This window comes from Aptenodytes patagonicus, chromosome 3 (genome assembly GCF_965638725.1).
Source record: "Aptenodytes patagonicus chromosome 3, bAptPat1.pri.cur, whole genome shotgun sequence".
NCBI classification, from domain to species: domain Eukaryota; kingdom Metazoa; phylum Chordata; class Aves; order Sphenisciformes; family Spheniscidae; genus Aptenodytes; species Aptenodytes patagonicus.
The window spans coordinates 71,398,838-71,417,134 of record NC_134951.1 but is presented as its reverse complement, the minus strand read 5'-3'; the positions used below and the strand labels follow the sequence as shown (position 1 = coordinate 71,417,134).

Genomic DNA, 18,297 nt, shown 5'->3' with positions numbered 1-18,297 from the left:
GAGTGGAGGGGGGGAAATAATCTCAGAACTCTTTGGGGAAATGTGGGAAAAATTATAATTTCCTCCTCCTTTCTCTTTTTTTGCTCCCACCTCTTCTCAAAAAAAGTTATTCTCTCTCTAGGAATAACTTGTGGGAGGAGGATGGAATTCAGGCAGGTATATTCCTTAGTGTTGCCAAAAAGGAGTGCCCCTTTACATCATAAAATTGTGTTATAATTTTTAGATAAACAATTGTTTAAAATTTAGAGTTTTCCAGAAGGACTCATTTTGAAATAGAGCTTCCTGTGTAACTGTTCTATTACTGCTGTAATTACCATGATGGCTCACGAGTATTCTGTGTTTTTTAAAATGGTGTTTTCCTTCAGTTTTATTAATGCAATATTTGGGGAGCAGTGGACATTCTTTGCCTATTCAGTACTGGAGTTCCCAGTAAAATGTCTTATGATTGGAGGGTAAATTTATTTATTAGATATTTGAAATAATGGGAATATTTTTCTAATTTAATCAGCTTTCATAAAACTTACTTGAAGAACTTAAATTTCTGTTGAACCTTTACACTTCATAAGTTTGCCACCATGACCTCTCCCAGATGTTTCACTCCAGCAATCCTAGCCCTCCTATTTTTTTTCTCTTCTTGTGGTGAAGCACAAGTAGTCTTAATTTGCCAGTCATCATCCTGGTCTCTGCTGTCCTAATGATGAGTAACAGAATCTAAGCCGCTTCCAAAGAATAAAAGTAGACGTTTATCATACCTGATATGAGTTACTTAAGACATTTAATAAAGGAAGCAGTGTTGCTGTCTAAATAAAATAAAACATGAACGATACTTTTAAAAGTTTAAATTAAGAAAAAAAAGTTGTATGTTTCCGTTAAATTTCACCTTTATCAAATTTGGCATTTAAAGGTAATCTAAAAATGAAAGCTTAACACTTGTTAGATGAATACCAAACTTGTTTTTAAATTATCACCTATTTCTACTGAACAAGACACATACCATCTTACTTATATGCATACAACCAACCCATTTGTGTTAGCTGGCCTTTTACCTTCTCAGAAAAGCAGCATTGTGTGGGGGACGGCTGTACCTAATCAGAAGAGGTTCTGATTAGGAAAAGGCTGGAGCAGCGCAGGAGGACACTGTATGGAAGTCTGCACTCATCAAGCATATTTAAACCAGAACTAGGAGAAGGGAAGAGCCTGTTGACCAAACATCTTTCTTTCACTTTTTATATTAACAAATTTCTTTAAACCCATTTTTGGCTAAGGATAGGATTTCAAAGTTGGTTAGAAGCAAGATTTGCAGACAAATCGTTGGGCTTCTTATCACTGATGTTCTGTTTTGTTTCTATTTCTCTGTAATGGGACAAGTATTGATGATTGAGAGAATAATTTATTCCTACTATAATGTGAGATCATTGTAAGGAAAAGCTGGAGCATAATTGTATATGAAGAAAAAAGTATTTGAAGGAAGTTATCTTAACTCTGGTTAAAGTAAGGATATACTTGTTTCTTCCCTTACTGAGAACAGTTTGCTGAGTAAAAACAAATGGTCATCAGTTTAGAAGAGAGAGACAGGTATGTTGTTTTGAATTGTGCCACTTATACTGGTGGCTGATAGTTCAGCTATAGAAAAATCATAGTCCTAATTCCTTAAACTGTTTGAAAATTAATGAAATAAAATCTTCCCAAACAGTGAGGAGGTTTTCACACCTGCATTTGAGAAAGGAACAGAGAGGAGAATAAGATGCTGAAAAGAATAGTAGTATCCATCTAGGTACTGTCCTACGTTCCCTGTCATCTCTGTAGGTACTTTTCCATTTCTGTGTCTGTTTCTTTGAATTTCTTGAGTCCCTTAAGCAGAAAATGAAATTAAAATCCATTAATGAAGCTGCTACTGAAATTTACTTGCTGATTATCTACTAGTAATAATGATGGTGCAGTTGGGGAAAAAAATGTCAGAACAAAAACTTGTATAACCTATTATTTTTATGTAAAACAGATGGGCTTTCTAATGGAAATTTACCTTTTTAGTAATTATGTGTAAAGATGATAACGATGACTGTCTGCTAAATGAGATTGCAAGTGAGTTGTTGAAGAGTAGATATTAGGATTTAGTTATCTTGCTATGACAGATATTTTTCACCACTATATCCAGCTACTTGGTGAAATCTTAAGCGTTCTGTAAATCATGTTTTAAATATGATTTTATTAAAGGATTTTCCCCAATTTAACCACAGCAAATTAATTCCTTAGTTTTTAAATCCAGTACCCATTTATGCAATATTTAATTGTATCTATGGTTTTGAAATGGACGTGGTGTAATAGTAACTTTAGAGTTTTTATGACGTGTAGTTTAATTCTCTATTCTTATAGAATAGCAGACGTATAAACAGGCTATAAATATTAACTGAGTCTGTTCTTGGTTCTGTTTGAAGGGTGAGGTATTTTGAATGCTTGCTAATTGGCATAGAAAGTGGCTTAGATGCGTTATTTTCCATAATCCAGTGGTTATAAAGGAAAAAAAAAAATCAAAAGGAGCCATAAGTTGTTCTTTCAGTAATGAAAACCTAGACAGGTAAGGCAGAAGGCAGCACACTATAGCAATGCACTTGTTATTAGGGCCTTTACACAGAAACAAGTTACCACAGTTTGTTCCAAAAAGTTCTTTGGTTTTTGGTTCCTGTTTCTGGAGCATCCTGTGCTTTCTGGTGTTTAGAGTCCACTCTGGGTCTCTTTTCTGCCTTTTATTTGTATTGCGTCTGTTAGGTACATACACCCTGCGTTCTGCCCTGTCTTTCCTATACTTCTGTTCAGCCCTGCCTCCATGGCTCTCATCTGGATCCCACTTGGTTGCATCTTTTGTTGCCTGTCATTCCTTCCTCTTTTTCTGATCCTTCCTTGCACTTGGCTTTTTACTCACCTTGTGTTTCTGTGATGGGATTTCCTCAAAGCTTTTCCTTTCTCTGGGTTGGGCAGGTGCCTCCTCTTTCTTGTGGACATGGTAGGAGGGAGACCCAGGATCCTTGCCCTGAGTGCTTGAAGGCAGCAGTCTGCAATACACCCAGTTCTGCTGGAACATGACAACCTTAGTTTCTCTGGAGTGATGGAGGGTTCATAATCTGTTCATAAACGGAGTTAATGTGCTCTGCAGTAAAGAAATCTGGAAGTCAACTTTATAGCTCTTAACAAGCTGCTGCTGAGGATATCTGAACTGTGACCTCCGCCCCCCCCCCCCCCCCCCCCGCCAAAATTTGTGCAGAAAAAGGTGCATGCTAAGCTCAAAGGCTACAGCATGTGCTAGGTTTCAGCTCCTTTCTTCAAATTCTCTAATATGATAGAGGTATTAAAATGTTTGCTTTTCATCCAAGTTTCAGAAGTGGTTGAATCATCTTGCTTAGGCATCTGAAAACCTCAGAAATAAGGTATATAGCTTAGGATACAAAAACTCACCAAGTCTTTTTTTAAGCATAAAAATATGGAAAAATATAATGAAGCATTCGTTTGGCACCTTTTCCTAATCAGTGTTACGGTCTAGTTTCATTTATTTCTTTCAAGGAATCCTTTACCTAGAATAAGGTACCAGCTTTAGTCCAAAATACAGGCACAGGCTCCTGTTCAAGGAATTGCTTATTTATTTACCTTGTGTTCAAAGAAACATTGATCTATGTCAGGAAAGAAATTATTTTAAATAAGCAGCTGACAATAATAATTTTTTTCCTTAAAGAAAGAGTCTGTCAGATACAGAGTTTTGGCTAAATGCAAAATGAAAAATACAAATTGGATACTGAAAAAAGACAAAGATTGTATTAAAAAGTTGATTAGGAGAGTCAAAATGTTTCCATGTGTGACTGTTTCAGAACTTGTGTTTACAAACTTTTTTTACAAATGGTAGCACAAGACTTGCTTCATAGGTTCAGACTGCTGAGCTGATCAAAGCCACTGTCCTTTCTTCAGCAGTAGCAAAACTAGTAGTCTTCCTAAAAGGGCAAATGGAGTCTTGAAGTGAGGAACTACATTGCCAGCAAATGTGGAGTTTGGGGCTCAAGTTCCCAAACATGAGGGCTTATGGCAAGTCTGATGGAGAGGAACAAGCTAGGTAGCTATAACAACTCCTTCTGCCCTAAAAGTGTGATTCTGGAATCAACAATGGAAATGGAGAGAGACATCTTTGTACTGTTAAAACATTTTTTTTTAATGTGCCCTAAAAAGATGTATCCTAGTGGACTGTCATCTGTGCAGCAGGAAAAGCTGGATGGCTCCTGCAGTTCAAAAGAAAACTTCTACATGCTCCAAAACTATCATTCTGGTTTGATTGCCTTGGAACTTGCAGTGCCTTTGAACTGGAGGTGGCTTCTAAAGATGGGGTGCAAGGTTAACAGTAATATACTTCTACACGAGATTCTTCAGATAAATCACCTAAAAATAATGCCTTTACCAAATTGTTTCTTTTCTAAAACTTGTGCATGTAACATGTCCAGTCTGTGGCTTTTACTCTACTCATGTTGTTCTTAGATACTTGAGACTTACTCTGCCCTACCTGTCTCTTTGGGAAGCAGCCTCACAGAAATTATTGCAGATGCAGTGAGAAACTGTTATGTCCCGAGAGGAGGAATTCTGATTTAAGAATGCTATTTTGAAGTTCTTTTAAAGCTTATTAAACTATTTTTGTATGTCAGAAAGCATAGAATAGGACGAGCTGATTAAGGAGAACAGTTCTCAAGACCTTCTAAAGAAACTGTCAGTACTCCATTCATTCAAGTGACTTTTTGGAAACAGAGTGGTCATGCTGACAGCGTGATATGTTTCCACCTAGGCCATCACCTTTTTCCAGGTGAAGGTGGAAGACTAACAGAACTGTGACGCTGCTGTTTCCGCCACCAGGGTACAGGAAAGCAGTTGTTTCTTGAGGATTTGGCGAGGTGGTAGTAGCCCAGCCATCTGTGTTCATATCAAAACAAAAAATGAAAGGAATTGCAAAAAAAAAAAAAAAAAAAAGTCCACAAAGCTAAAGGGACCTCTATTATTGAAAAATACTATATTAAATGTACATCATCAAGTTATCCTCATACAGAGGAAGGTTGGGAAGTGTAGTAAGAGAGGCCATTGTGTCTGTACTTGTAGTTTTATGAAGATTGCAGTCAAAAAGATACTTGTATCAGAAGTGGAGACAGTTTCTAAAGGTGAGTATAAAGAGGTGGAACAAGCATATAGGGAAAGTATCGGAAAGGCAAAAGGGGAATAAAGTCAGTTAAAACCAGCAAGGAACAGTAGAAGATAACAGGACAGGTTCTGTTAGAGGCCAGAGGAAGAAAGAGAAGCTGAAGGCATGCTGTGTAATTGGGAAATGAGAAATAACAGAGGGCAACCTGAAGGATTCAACACTCAGCTTTGATCTCAGAAGAGAACTTGCACACTTCTTGCCAGCTGATAGGAAGTGCAGGTCAGAAGAGGGAAAGTAGTAGCAGTAGTTAAAAAGAAAAATCTGTCAATCTACTATACTGTATCTATATCTATCTAATATTCTACTCTAATAGAAATCTGTCTATTCTATCGCTAGAAACTACTCTCTGTCTGGAAAGACATGGAGCAAACTGCTAAATGATCAAATTGGAAGAATTGGGGCTGGTAGGGGGTGGGGTTTATGGCCATTTAGGACTTAAAACAAGCAACAAAGTATTTCAAGAGCAAATCAAGTGTAACCAAGCTGATGTCCTTCCTTGAAAGAGTAACTGTCTTGGTGGAAAGGAAGAAGTAGATGTGCTAAATTTTGACTGTAATAGAGCTCTTGATACTGTCCTGCGTAGGATTCTTTCTATACAAATTTTGGAAATAAAGTCTAGATGAAATTACCACAAAGTCAATGAGCAACTTTCTGGAAAGACACTCAACTGGCAAACAGTAAGTGATCAAGTAGGATCTTGCAGAAACTGATTGTGGGCTCAAGAAAAAGGGAATATGCTTAACTCTGAAGTTGATGCTGAGTTGGGGGAATTTGCAAGCACTTGGCTCAATTTTTTTTTTTATTTTTTTTTTATATACTCTAAATAATTGTAGCAAATTTAGGGAACAAATACAAAATGCATGATTAAAAATGGAAATCAAATACTAACAAAAAGGGGGCTCAGCAGTGAATGGTACAGTAAAAGGGGACTTGAGTATTATCCACAAACAGCATCGTGATATCATGACAAAAAGCGGAAATTCTTTTTGGGATGCATTAGAAAAAGAGTCATTACATAAACCAGGAGAAGTGACATTCTGCAATACCTAGTGATAATGAGTGTCAGTTCACTGTCCAGTTTTTGACACCACGAGTGTGTCATGGTTTAACCCCAGCCAGCAACTAAGCTCCACACAGCCGCTCGCTCACTCCCCGCCGGTGTGATGGGGGAGAGAACTGGAAGAGTAAAAGTGAGAAAACTTGTGGGTTGAGATAAAGACAGTTTAATAAGTAAAGCAAAAGCCGCACACGCAAGCAAAGCAAAACAAGGAATTCATTCATTGCTTCCCATCAGCAGGCAGGTGTTCAGCCGTCTCCAGGAAAGCAGGGCTCCATCACGTGTAACGGTTACTTGGGAAGACAAACACCATCACGGCGAACATCCCTCCCTTTCTTCTTCTTCCCCCAGCTTTATATGCTGAGCATGACGTCATATGGTGTGGAATATCCCTTTGGTCAGTTTGGGTCAGCTGTCCTGGCTGTGCCCCCTCCCAGCTTCTTGTGCACCCCCAGCCTACTCGCTGGTGGGGTGGGGTGAGAAGCAGAAAAGGCCTTGACTCTGTGTAAGCACTGCTCAGCAGTAACTGAAACATCCCCGTGTTGTCAACACTGTTTTCGGCACAAATCCAAAATGGATTTGTGAAGAAAATTAACTCTACCCCAGCCAAAACCAGCACAGTGTGGAAACTCAAGAGGAAGGCAGCAAGACAGAGAAGTCTAGAAAACATGACCTATAAGAAATATATGTGTTTGGCCTAAGAGAGGGAAGGAGGAGCATAGGTCTTAAAATACTCTAGTATTTTTTCATATAAGATAATAGAACAAAAGCAACTAGATGCAGGAGGCTTATATAATGCAAAATCACTGAAGATGATGTAGGGTTATTTGCTATAAAAGTGCTATAATCTCAGTCAAATGCAACAGGACCTCTTTTTTTTTTTTCCCCTCCCCTAAATGGGAAATTAGACTTGTTGATGTAGTATTTTTACCTCGATTATAACTTTCATGAAAATTGAAAAGTCATTTTTTCCAGGGCAGCTCCAATGGTAGTTGCATCCTTTTCATGGTGCATATAAGCATGTTTTTTGTGATCACACAAAATACTATATTGAGAGAGGCTGTTGTTTCTATGGGAATATGAAAACTAAGAGCAGCCTTATTTTGTAACCTCTTTGCAGTTATGATATGTCTCTTGTAGTTAGTTTAGTGTGAAGTCACCTCAGGTGTAAAAATGTTTATAGGATAATAAACTTCTAAATATGAGGGCCTAAAAGGATAACCAAATCCAGCAGAATGGGTTTCACAGATGGGAAAGTGTTTGTCCATTTGATGCATACAAGATTAACAATTATTCCACAATATTGGTATTTTTTGCATTGTATAGGTGATGCAGATAAATAAAAAGATGATCATGGTAATGTATCCTTCCAGCCTTAAAAAGACCCATCTACAGCAAGGAAATGCTTGGGATTTTACTTCATGTATATCTTCCTAATTTATTCTGTACAACGAGGTCAGGCCAGTTCACAGTTTCTGCTTGCTTTCTTTTGCCTTTTCTAAAGCCCTGAACGCAGTGTATTAGCCACACCAGCACACCATCTCTGGAAGTTGTTTTTGTTTCGGCTCTCTAATTGTCATTGATGCTCAAGATCACATTTGAGACTTCTCCACAGTTCCATGCCTGTCTTTCATTTGTTTTGAAATGCAGAATTCAATTTCCTTAGAGCCTTATAAAATTAAATCTATGCCACAGCATAGGCATTTCATAGAATTGACAATAGCCTGAACAAATACATACTGCTTGTGGGTACAACGTGGGTATGTTTTGCTTTCTCTCCAAAGGTGGGATACCAGCTTGATAGGCTAATAGTCATACCTGATATTGCATGCTTTAAACAACATTCTTAAAATAAATTTAGTGAAATTACTTTGTGCATCAGGTAAGTCTTTCAGAAAGCTCTTACTCTCTGTGTTTTTTTCCCGCAGCAGATCACTAAAGATTACATTTCTTTCTGGGAGCGAGAATACCTTTCACATAAAGTTTTAGACTTCAAGACGATGATGCAATTCTACTCTTAAGAAAATAATGCATAGGTTTTTCTGAAATTGAGGCAGTAAGTCTTTTATCTAAAGTCAGGAATGATATTTGGTTGGTATCTCTTGTTGGCTATCAGATGAAGAATTATGTGAAGAATGCAGTTAACAGCTGCTGGTTTCAGTCTAAGCCAGGTTCCCAGTATTGTTTGTCCCCGAGATTACTGTCTGGAAACAAGAAAATGTTATTTGATTAAGTTCTTTTCCCTAAAAAAACCCCAAAAAAACCTCTTTCTTCTTGTAGCCCACTGTTGTTAAGCATGTAGCTTAGATTTAAGTGGTTAAATACAGAGGAAGACATTTCTTAGAGGGGGTTTGCATTTTTGCAGGGTTTTTTTTTGTTTGTTTGGATTTTTTGTTCTTCAGATGTTATAGGTCATACATAAAGATTTTTTTCATTGCATTATCTGTTTTTCTTAGCAAGAAACATTACAACTACTTCAAGTTACTAACTTTTCTGATGATATTGTTTGAAGATTAAAATTGTGACCCTTTAAAGTTGACGGCAAGCCTTGCATAACGTGGTTGTTAAGTTTGTGTAGACACAACACGGAGAGACCTTCTAGAAACCATTTGTCCTAGGATCTTAGGGAAATTGACCAAAAAAGCGAATGCTTGATTGAGCGGGAGAATCCTGGTGATATGTATACAAAATTCCAGCCTCTCTGTCAGATCTAAACAGCACCTCCCATTTGTTTCAAGCATAATAATTTGAGAGATCTAAGTGGAGTTTGCTGTCACATTAGAAGGTTGCTAGACTGTGTTGTATCTCCATTAAATACTTGGAGTGACTTCCTTGCAGCAGTTTAAGTACCTTGGTCCTGCAAGGATATGAATTGTGTTTGGGGTTTTTGTAATAGGGTAATAAAAATGCTGGAGCCCCATCTAGTGCATAAACATTTAACACTGCTAGAGAAGTTATAAAATGTGTCAGAGCAGAGAGGATGAAAGGCAATCCCATTAGTGAGAAAATTTTAACCTTTTTGTAAAATAACTTGCATTACTACATCAGTAACGGATTAGAAGAGAAAAATGTAAAAAGTAGTGGTCAAATGGAGGTTTATTTGGGGAAGGCGATTCTGTAAAGGTTAATCTTATTATGCCTTAAAGGGACTGCATATATTAAAAGATATAAAGATATTAAAAGATTTAACTGTGTTAGAACCCAAGTTTGAGCAGTCCAGTTGAAGTCTGAAAAACCACTGTGAGACCAGGATATGTTTAGCACATTTAGGTTAGATAAATCTGATTAAATCCAAGCACATTTGACCTTGCCCTGTTGCTTGTTTCGAGAAAAAAATTGTTAATAAACAGAAAGTCTGGGACTTCCGGGTTTGATTATGCAATTTAGGATTGTGGGTAAAATCCTGACTCCATGGAAAGTCAGCAAGACTGTTTTCATTAATTTCATTTGCATCAGCTTTCACCCTTGGATTTTGAGATTAATTTTCCTCAGAGGGCTAGGATTTGCTGTCCCTTTGAACTTGAACTTCCCTGCAAAGGTTTGGAAGGAAATCCTCTTAGAAAACCAGCATTGTAAGTAAAATGGGCTGGCCAGTAGTCTCCCTTCTCCACCAGAGAAGAGGGAAGTTGCCTTTAAGATTCTGCCAGAGCCCATTTTAAAATAAAATAGATACAGTGCGCTTTTTGAACTTCTTGAAAGGTGGGGAAATACTGGTTTTAGTCAATGTGCATTTTTTAATGTGTAAATGTTTCATTAGAAAAAAGCATTTTTCTTCTAAACAATTCACCTTGACTGGTTTAAGTCATTTTCTTTCAATGATTGTGTACAAATTCAGGAATAATAAGATTTTGTAAAAGAAGAAAATCTGAAATATTAGTGTTATTTTAGGAAATTCAATGCATCAGCATTTCTAGCAGTATAAGAAAGCTACACCTATATAAAATTCAGGCTTCATTAGTATTTTTGACAATTATGCACCTAAATTTGTGTGTGAGTATCAAATGGAAATCATTGGTTTATTAATGAACATGTTATGCATGCACATGTTAAATGCATTATTGGACAAAAAGCTAATTAGGGCTAATGACCTGCATCTTTGTTCAGTTTCAGTCTATCTTGACCAGACTATGGTCAGAAATGGGCATAACACTGTTATGTAAGGCCCATGGATTTATAGAAGGACTAAGAATATTACAAGCCTGCTGGTGATGATGTCACCGAAAGTACAGTGTATTAAAATATATTTCTCTTTTTCAGTGATAGTAACTAAAATCAGCTGTAGGGGATTTTTAATAACAAAAACTTACTATGGCATTTTTCTCCCCTAAAAAGTATTGTCTTGCGTAGATCTGTACTAGTACTACAAGTTATGTATTTCAGCATTTCATGCAGCCTATGATGACTTGTTCTACAGAAAAGAAGTTTTCATTGTAAATATGGAAGCTTTTTAAATGTAATCTCTGAATTATAAGAAATTCCTCCCAGTTTTATGGATTTAGGAATCATCCATGTCTCTGTAAAGCTTTAAATAGTATAAGCACAGTTGTGCTATGGCCTAAAAGAACATCTTTTCAGCTTAGTTCTGAATTAGAATGCAAAAATCAAAAATTACTTAAACTGGTGTGTCATGAGGACAAGTAAACTGTTATGCAAGCAAATAAAAAAAAGTTTTTTACTTTTTTTTAACCTGAAGAAATTAAATTATTTCTATTGACCTCATCAAATTCTTGTATCTGCTAGAGTGCTTTAAAATCACAATCATTTAGTTAATGAGTTTCTTTTAAATAACATAACTGTAAAAACAAAAAAAATAGGAAACTTGAGATAATGTCCACATTGCACATTAAACAACTTTCATTGTCTAGTTATGCTTCAGCATGTAAATACACTAATAGCTTGTAATGCAGTACTTATTTAATAAAAAATACTGTGTCAAGTAGTATTGGCCTTGAGGTCAAAATCAGTATTCTTGATTGTTATGGGAGCCACACAGTAATCCCTACCTCCACGTGCAGATCATAGGACCTGGCTCAGCATCCCAAGAACATTGCAGGGGTTGGTTTAGATCCAACGTGAGCAAATGTCTGTACCTCATCAGGGTCTAGTAGGCTGCTTCTAAGCTGCTGTTTCTTCAGTATTCACTACTTCGTTCTCATAAGGGATGCTTAGGAGCTTCACACCCTGACTCCATCATTCTCAGCTATTACTCCCCTCCTTCCACCTTCTTCTCCAAGAGAGTTTTCTGAAGTCTATTTGTTTCAATGGTCAAGTTTACAGTGGTGTCCCACCAATACTTTTATTGATGTATGCGTGTGAGCATGTTGCAGATGGGAACTTCTTAAGCTAGATTTGCTGCCAAATCTAGCATATTGTATAATTACACCTTTGCTAGCACAGCTCTGCTGTCACTAATTTGAATACCTTGCTAGGTAGGAGGCTTTCTAGTCACCCTCTTGGAAAATGTGTAGTTTGTAGGGTGTGTAAATATGTCTGCAGACCTGGCAGAAATTGTAATTGTGGGTGACGTTTCTAACAATCTGAGCTGAAATAGAAGTCATGGATCTTTTAGTAACCTGTCATCCAGCCCCATGCTTGTCCAACATGAAAGTGAGGGGGACAACTTAAAACACAGTTGTGCAGGTGACTGTGACTTCAAAATGTAGTTTCATTCATACATTGGAAAATAACTTATTTTACTTTCCTATTGTTCTTCTGTTCTGCCTGTCCAAGAGTAATAATTTAGGTTTTTTTCACTTCTGTGGTTTGATTTGATTGTGCTTACACAGGAACAGATAAACTGAGAAAAAGGTACCACTTTTACATGTTCAACTTTCAGAGTATAGCTCAGCTTGGGAGCATTTAAAGGACAAAATTGAACTTTAATGATTTAGCCTAATCAGTCCTTTAGTTGCTGGAAAAATGAATGCTGATGTCCTAAAATAAAACAAAAGCAAGCAAACAAAACCCAAACCCCCACCACTTGTACCAAATGAGGTAGTTGGAAACTATTTTTATGCAACAAACAAACTTCAAGATGTGTAAAAGTAACACTGGGAGTTAGATTTTCAAACTTTGAAACAGCAAGAGCTGTGAAATACTATTTTGAATGCGCTCCATTGTATCACAGCACTTCAGAGACCTCAAATTGATGATTGATCTTATTTCTACCGTATGCCAAGCTCTAATGACAGAGCTGCTTAAGTAAATGTGCAGATTCTATATTAGATTGTAGAATTGCTGCAGCACTTGTAGAGAGACTATTTGTTATTACAGGAATTCTAAAAAAGTCAGGAAAACCCAAAAGATAACTCGTCCAGGTTTTACCATCCTGCACGAGTAGTCGTAGTTGTCTTTAATGTATTCTCTCTGACCTATTAGGGAATATGAGAGTGTAAGAGTTTTGGGATCAAGGTAGCTGTTAGCATTTGAGAATTGGGTTTGGGTGTATTTTTTTAATTCAGATTGATTGGCTATGAATGCTATTTGTAATTAATTATCTTTTGCTACGTGTTATTTTAGGGGAATGAGAAGGGAAAAAAGTTGTTTAAGTGTGTTAATATAAATTTGAAACTTGCTATAAGCTGCCATCAGGGATAGTTCTGTGCATACACCATAGCTCATGTGAAAAATTTAATACGGTGTATTTCCATGTTTAGATATTGCAAATGGCTCCAGTTCAGGAGGATACCGCCCCCCTCCCAGAACAAAAGAAGTGATCATCAATGGACAGACAGTGAAACTAAAATACTGTTTTACTTGCAAGATTTTCCGCCCACCTCGTGCCTCACATTGCAGCCTTTGTGATAACTGCGTAGGTGAGTAAAAAAAGATATGGCATATGTTCAATTTAGTAGCTTGTATATTGTTATGAATACTTTTGATATGACAGAGAAAAGAATCAGTTAGTGACAAGATTACTCATGAGGTCACTCGCTGTGTCCATCCTTCTTTCCTATGAGCTCTGTTAAATGTTAAGAATTTTGGAGGAGGCAGAAGAAGAGATTTGGCCTAACGGATAGTTGTTGCTAATCTAGGAAGGAAAAACAACTTCTGATGCGTACATCTCTCCTAACCTGCTCCGCAAGACAAAGAACACACCCAGTTCAAATAGGACTGCATAGTATGTGCGATGAACTGTCTAGTGCGAAGAGAACCAAGCTTTATGGGGGGTCTCAGAATTGTTTCCTTCACCAAACTGAATTGAGGGCAAGGAGCTGCTTCCCCGGTTCATTTCAGACTAACTGTAAGGCGTGGTTCAAATGGTTAGGGCTTGCACTGTGACCAGAATATACACTGTAGGTCATTCTTACCTTTGGACAGTTTTAAGATTAGAAATTTTAAAGTCAGAATCCATAAGAAATTACTGGGCGAGCATGCTATTTTGAGAGTAAGTAGATGATGTCAGGACCTAAGGATATTTTGTAATGATAGGTTGTTTTTTTTTTTTTCCTCTGAACATCTTGTCTTCTTTCATGACTACTTTCTTTGGAGGGCAGGCAAGGTGATTAAGATATGCTTGGATTTAAAAGCAAACGAAAAAAACCCACCAATCAAATCTGAGTAGTTTTCTAGTTAATTAGATCACATTTAGAGTTTAGTGCAGCTGATTAGCACTCTGTTAAGCCTGGATCTTATGCATTCAAGAAAATAATGCAGAAAGATGTCTCCAGCTGAGAAATGTAATTGCAGCATTCAGCAGTGATATTTTTAGATATAAAGCAGTCATTGGAAGAATTACAGTTTCATGTTTAGAAGATACTCATTTAGGGAGTACACTTAACATCAGAGTGAAAAGTTTAGTCTTTTGGCCCTATACAATCGATCGGTATCTGTAGATGGTTCTTTCAGTAAGTTTTTCTGATGTGTTAGAATTTTGTAAGTGTTGTAAAAGTTATTGAACTTGGCGAGTAGGGATGTTTATGAATTGCAGTTGACACATTTTCAGAAAAATGTTACATCAGATGTGTAACCTGGTATTGCTCAACAAACCTGGTAACGTGAAAATGCAGTTGTTGACCAGTGCAGTATATAAAAGTTAAAGGCTGTTGCCTTTACCGAGAGAGTACCTAAATAACAGCAACTCCCATGCACACATCCTGAAGCTTATTTTAAAATAGAGTTTCAGCTTGTTCAATAAACTGATGTGAAGGATTTTTCTACAGGTTATTCTGTAATCTGATTGTGTCCTTTTCATACTAAATTTGGAAAACCTGCTCTGTGAAACATACAATTAGTGATGCAGGGGAAACAACTTAAACAATCTTTGTCTTTTGATTATGTCTGTGATGAAGCAACAGATGTGAATTATTATGAATGTACATCAGAAAAGAGTCTGAGCAAATGACTCATTTAAGTGATAATTGTATCCAAGAAGATTAGTCTTTTCTGCTCATAAAATAGGTATGATCATTGTAACTTCCTCTTGCACATTTTTTAATTTGAAGTTATTTGTTTTAAAATAATTCCATCCATTTATTGGAATGAATTTGCTGTGGTTTTTCTCCTCACTGTTTTTAATGGGAATTACAATAAACTCTGATTTTTTCAGGGTACCTTGCATAGTATTTTTGTTTCCTGGTTAGGTACAGGTATTTGTCATATAAATATTCAGCTGTTTTGAATGCAAAAAGTGAAATTTAGAAGTACCTGCAGCTAACTTTCTATGAAAAATAGGTGTCAAGAAAATCGGATTGCTCATGTACTTGTGGAAAACTAATAGTCTAAGAGCGTACACTTAATCAGAATGTGTTACGCAGTTTACCTCCACTCGTAAGTTCGGATTGTCTTTATGATGATACTTTTATTTAATTTCAGTTTGTGAATAAATCTTATAATAGCAATGAGCGTTCTTGTGCCACTATCATTTGCTAGTTCCTTACTGATGTAACTAAACCAATGCAAAAATATTCGTACTTCACATGCATACGGATATTTAAGTAACTTACGATTGCAACTCACTACCAATATGGCTATGCGTTCCTTTTTACCACACAGTTCCTGAAGCTTTTGCTGCATAGTTATAAACTAACTACAGAGACTGTGTGATACAGGAGCGGAGTCTTTCTTCAAACCAGCACTTACTGCTCAGAAAAAACAATACGCTACTTTTACCTAAAGGTGTTTTATGATACTGGGCAAATGAATGCGGTGTGAAAGAGAGGTTTTTTCATTCTGTATTTTCTATTGATGTTTTTCATTCTGTAAGGAAACCTTAGCAGCATTTTAAATATGTAAGTACGTACAAAAATTTATTCATTGTTGGTTTTTTCCCACCTTTTGAATTAATCCCAACTTTCTTGTTGTCTAGTAAGCATATCTGTTACTTGATCTTGTTTCTGATTTTCATTTCATCACTAAATTTTTTAAAAATGGATATGTAGCATATTTGGATAAAAATATGAAGAAATAGCTTTAAAAAAACCCCTGAATTAATTTGAGTTCTACCCATAGTAATACTTCAAACTCCCTTAGCTTTACTAAGGGAGTAGTAGTATCCAGAAAAATCTGGATTTTCATACAAATGCAGTTTGTTGCATTTATGTAATGCCTTAAAAAATTTGGTTGTCCTAAGGCAAATATCTTGGGTGTATTTCTGACTTACTTTCTTTAACTGCATCTGTGAATGGCAGTTGGAAGTTAGCCCCTCAAGGGTTTTCTGTGTACCATTATGTTGCTTAAAAGTTATAAATGAATTTAAAATAATGTACACATAAACACAAGAGGTAAAGACTTAAAAAAAAAAAAACAAAACCCCCCCAAAAAACCACAGCAGACATAAATTCTGAGCATAAACTCAAGCTAGTAATTGCTGGGTTTTGACAAGAGGTTTTGATTGCACTGTGTGATGCTAGTAAGAAGCCAGTGGTTGGGCTTGCTTCTGAAATTATCAAATGACCTTTTTTTTTAATTTATTTTTGATGATTTCAACATCAACTGTGTAATTTCCTTTTTTTTTGTTTTAATAAATTTTTGTCTTGTTTAATTTGATTTCTATAATAAAAACTGAACAAGAAGCAACTGACTTTTCCAAACAATTTATTTAAACATAGTACTGAATGACTAACGAGAAACAGTGAATGATTAGCAAGCAGTAAAGCAACTTAGTCCACTAATCTAAATGTCTAAAGCCTTCCTTACAGTCACATGCCACAGTTTTTGCTTATCAGGTGAACTAACTGATTTAGACTAAGGCAAAAATCCAGTATGGTGGAAGAAGAGATCCACCATTTATATTAATCTAAGAGAATATGGCCTTTTTATTTGTTTCAAAATCTGTATATCGTAAATTGCCTGTGACTGATGGATTAAGATACCTTCTCTTCTCCAGTTCCACTCTGTGTGTTTCAACACATGATTGTTTTCCCACAGATGATTCAAAGTTCAAATTTTTGAAATTGGATGTCACAACTTAACTTTGAAACGTTTAGTTTGATTTTTCAGAGATCACTGATGAACATGAGAATGGCATACTAAGTTAGACCAAAGTTTCAGTTCATGCAGTAGCCTGTTTCCCACCATGGCCAGAGTGGATCCCTGGGGAAGAACGGGAGAAGAGGGTGAGCACGCGGGGATGCTTCCTGCTGAATATTCTCACGCTCTCATAAATTTTCAGCATAGGCCTTCTTGAACCCTGGGGGGTTACCCCTTTCTTTTCAGTAGCTCTTGATGGATCCTAGTTGGCCTTCTTTGTACCTAATATAAACTTTTTGAGATGGGGGAACCAGGATGCCAGTAGTGCTGAAGGCGCACGTACCATACTGGCATTTTCTGTCGATGTTTCTGTTTTCTGTAGGAGATAGGATTCCTCTCACTTGTAAGTCTGACTGCTTTTCTCTAGATCCTAAACATCAGACCAAGTGTCAAGATTTTGACAAATTTTGACAGAAAATATGCTATATTAGAAGCCAATAGACACCCCCTTTCTGGTTAAATCATTGCTTCTGTAAAGCATTTCTCCCAGGCAATTATAGCCATCGTCTTTTGGTTTTGGTCTTGACCGGACTACATTAACTTATTGTTTTGAAAAATACAAGGTGTTATGCACCCAGCAGTATGCCAAACAGCAGAATTTGAATAAAACAATTGTTTTTAAAAGTAGTTTCCCAGATTAGGCACTAGTGTTGTAAATTTATTTTCTTATAATGGGAATTAATTATGAAAACACGTGTAACATATAACACACGCAATGTAAGACAAAGAGTGAGATTTACCAGTGTCTTCTGGGAGAAGCTCTTCCCTGTAGTCACTGCAGATACCACCACCTTCCAGCCTGGAGAACACAAATTACTTCAAAAACAGGCTGAGAGGTGGCATTGTAACGTTTTGGGTTTTATAACACCAACACTGTGTCTGAGAGTAATTTTCCCAGGACTTCGTGGTCCTTTCTAATCAGTGTGTATTTACTTAATGTCAGGATTTTGTTTTGCTTGGTTTTAATTCCATTCTGTAGCACTCTTCCTTCATTACCTTATTATCTCCCTTCTTGCTTTCAGTTCCTTTTCGTGACCGTTGCCTATTTCTTTCCTTACAATTCCTGCAATGAAGAGAGTACAATTTTCACTTCATTTTGGGGCCTGATTTTTGAACCTGTTAAAACTTAGCTCTGGGCCTCTTGAAGTGACTCTTTAGCTGAACAGTTAAAACTACAAAGTTGGTTGCTATGTCCTTTTTTTCCTTCTCTTCTCTCCTTTCCTCCTCTTCTCTCCTTTCCTCTTCTTGTATATTTTTTTCCCAGTTTTTACATGAGAAATGGCTTTGGCTCTTTTTGTTTGTACTACCTTTTTGGGGCACCCAAAAAGCTGCCAAATGGAGTACACACCAGCACTTAGGGAACTGATATATTACTTGTTTATGGGTGTGCCATATATATATAGTAGATGCACTTTAGAAATTCAGGGAGCATGGCATGTGTGTCAAAGAGTTTTTAAGTCTAAGCCAAAGCACTGGGAAACATGGCAGAAAGTCTCTTTAAAAAAGATAATACTGTTACAGGTTACTTCAGAGAGAGGTTGTGGCTTAT

General features: G+C 36.7%; 1 protein-coding gene across 4 annotated transcripts in view; it reads left to right on the top strand.

Annotated features, from left to right (window-relative positions):
* ZDHHC14 (zDHHC palmitoyltransferase 14) overlaps positions 1–18,297 on the top strand; it is a 116,466-nt gene that overhangs the window by 65,391 nt on the left and 32,778 nt on the right. For all 4 annotated transcript variants that reach the window (XM_076333792.1, XM_076333793.1, XM_076333790.1 and 1 more), the window contains exon 3: positions 12,935–13,093. In XM_076333792.1, coding sequence (XP_076189907.1) covers positions 12,935–13,093 — 159 coding nt within the window. The remainder of the gene's footprint in view (positions 1–12,934; positions 13,094–18,297) is intronic.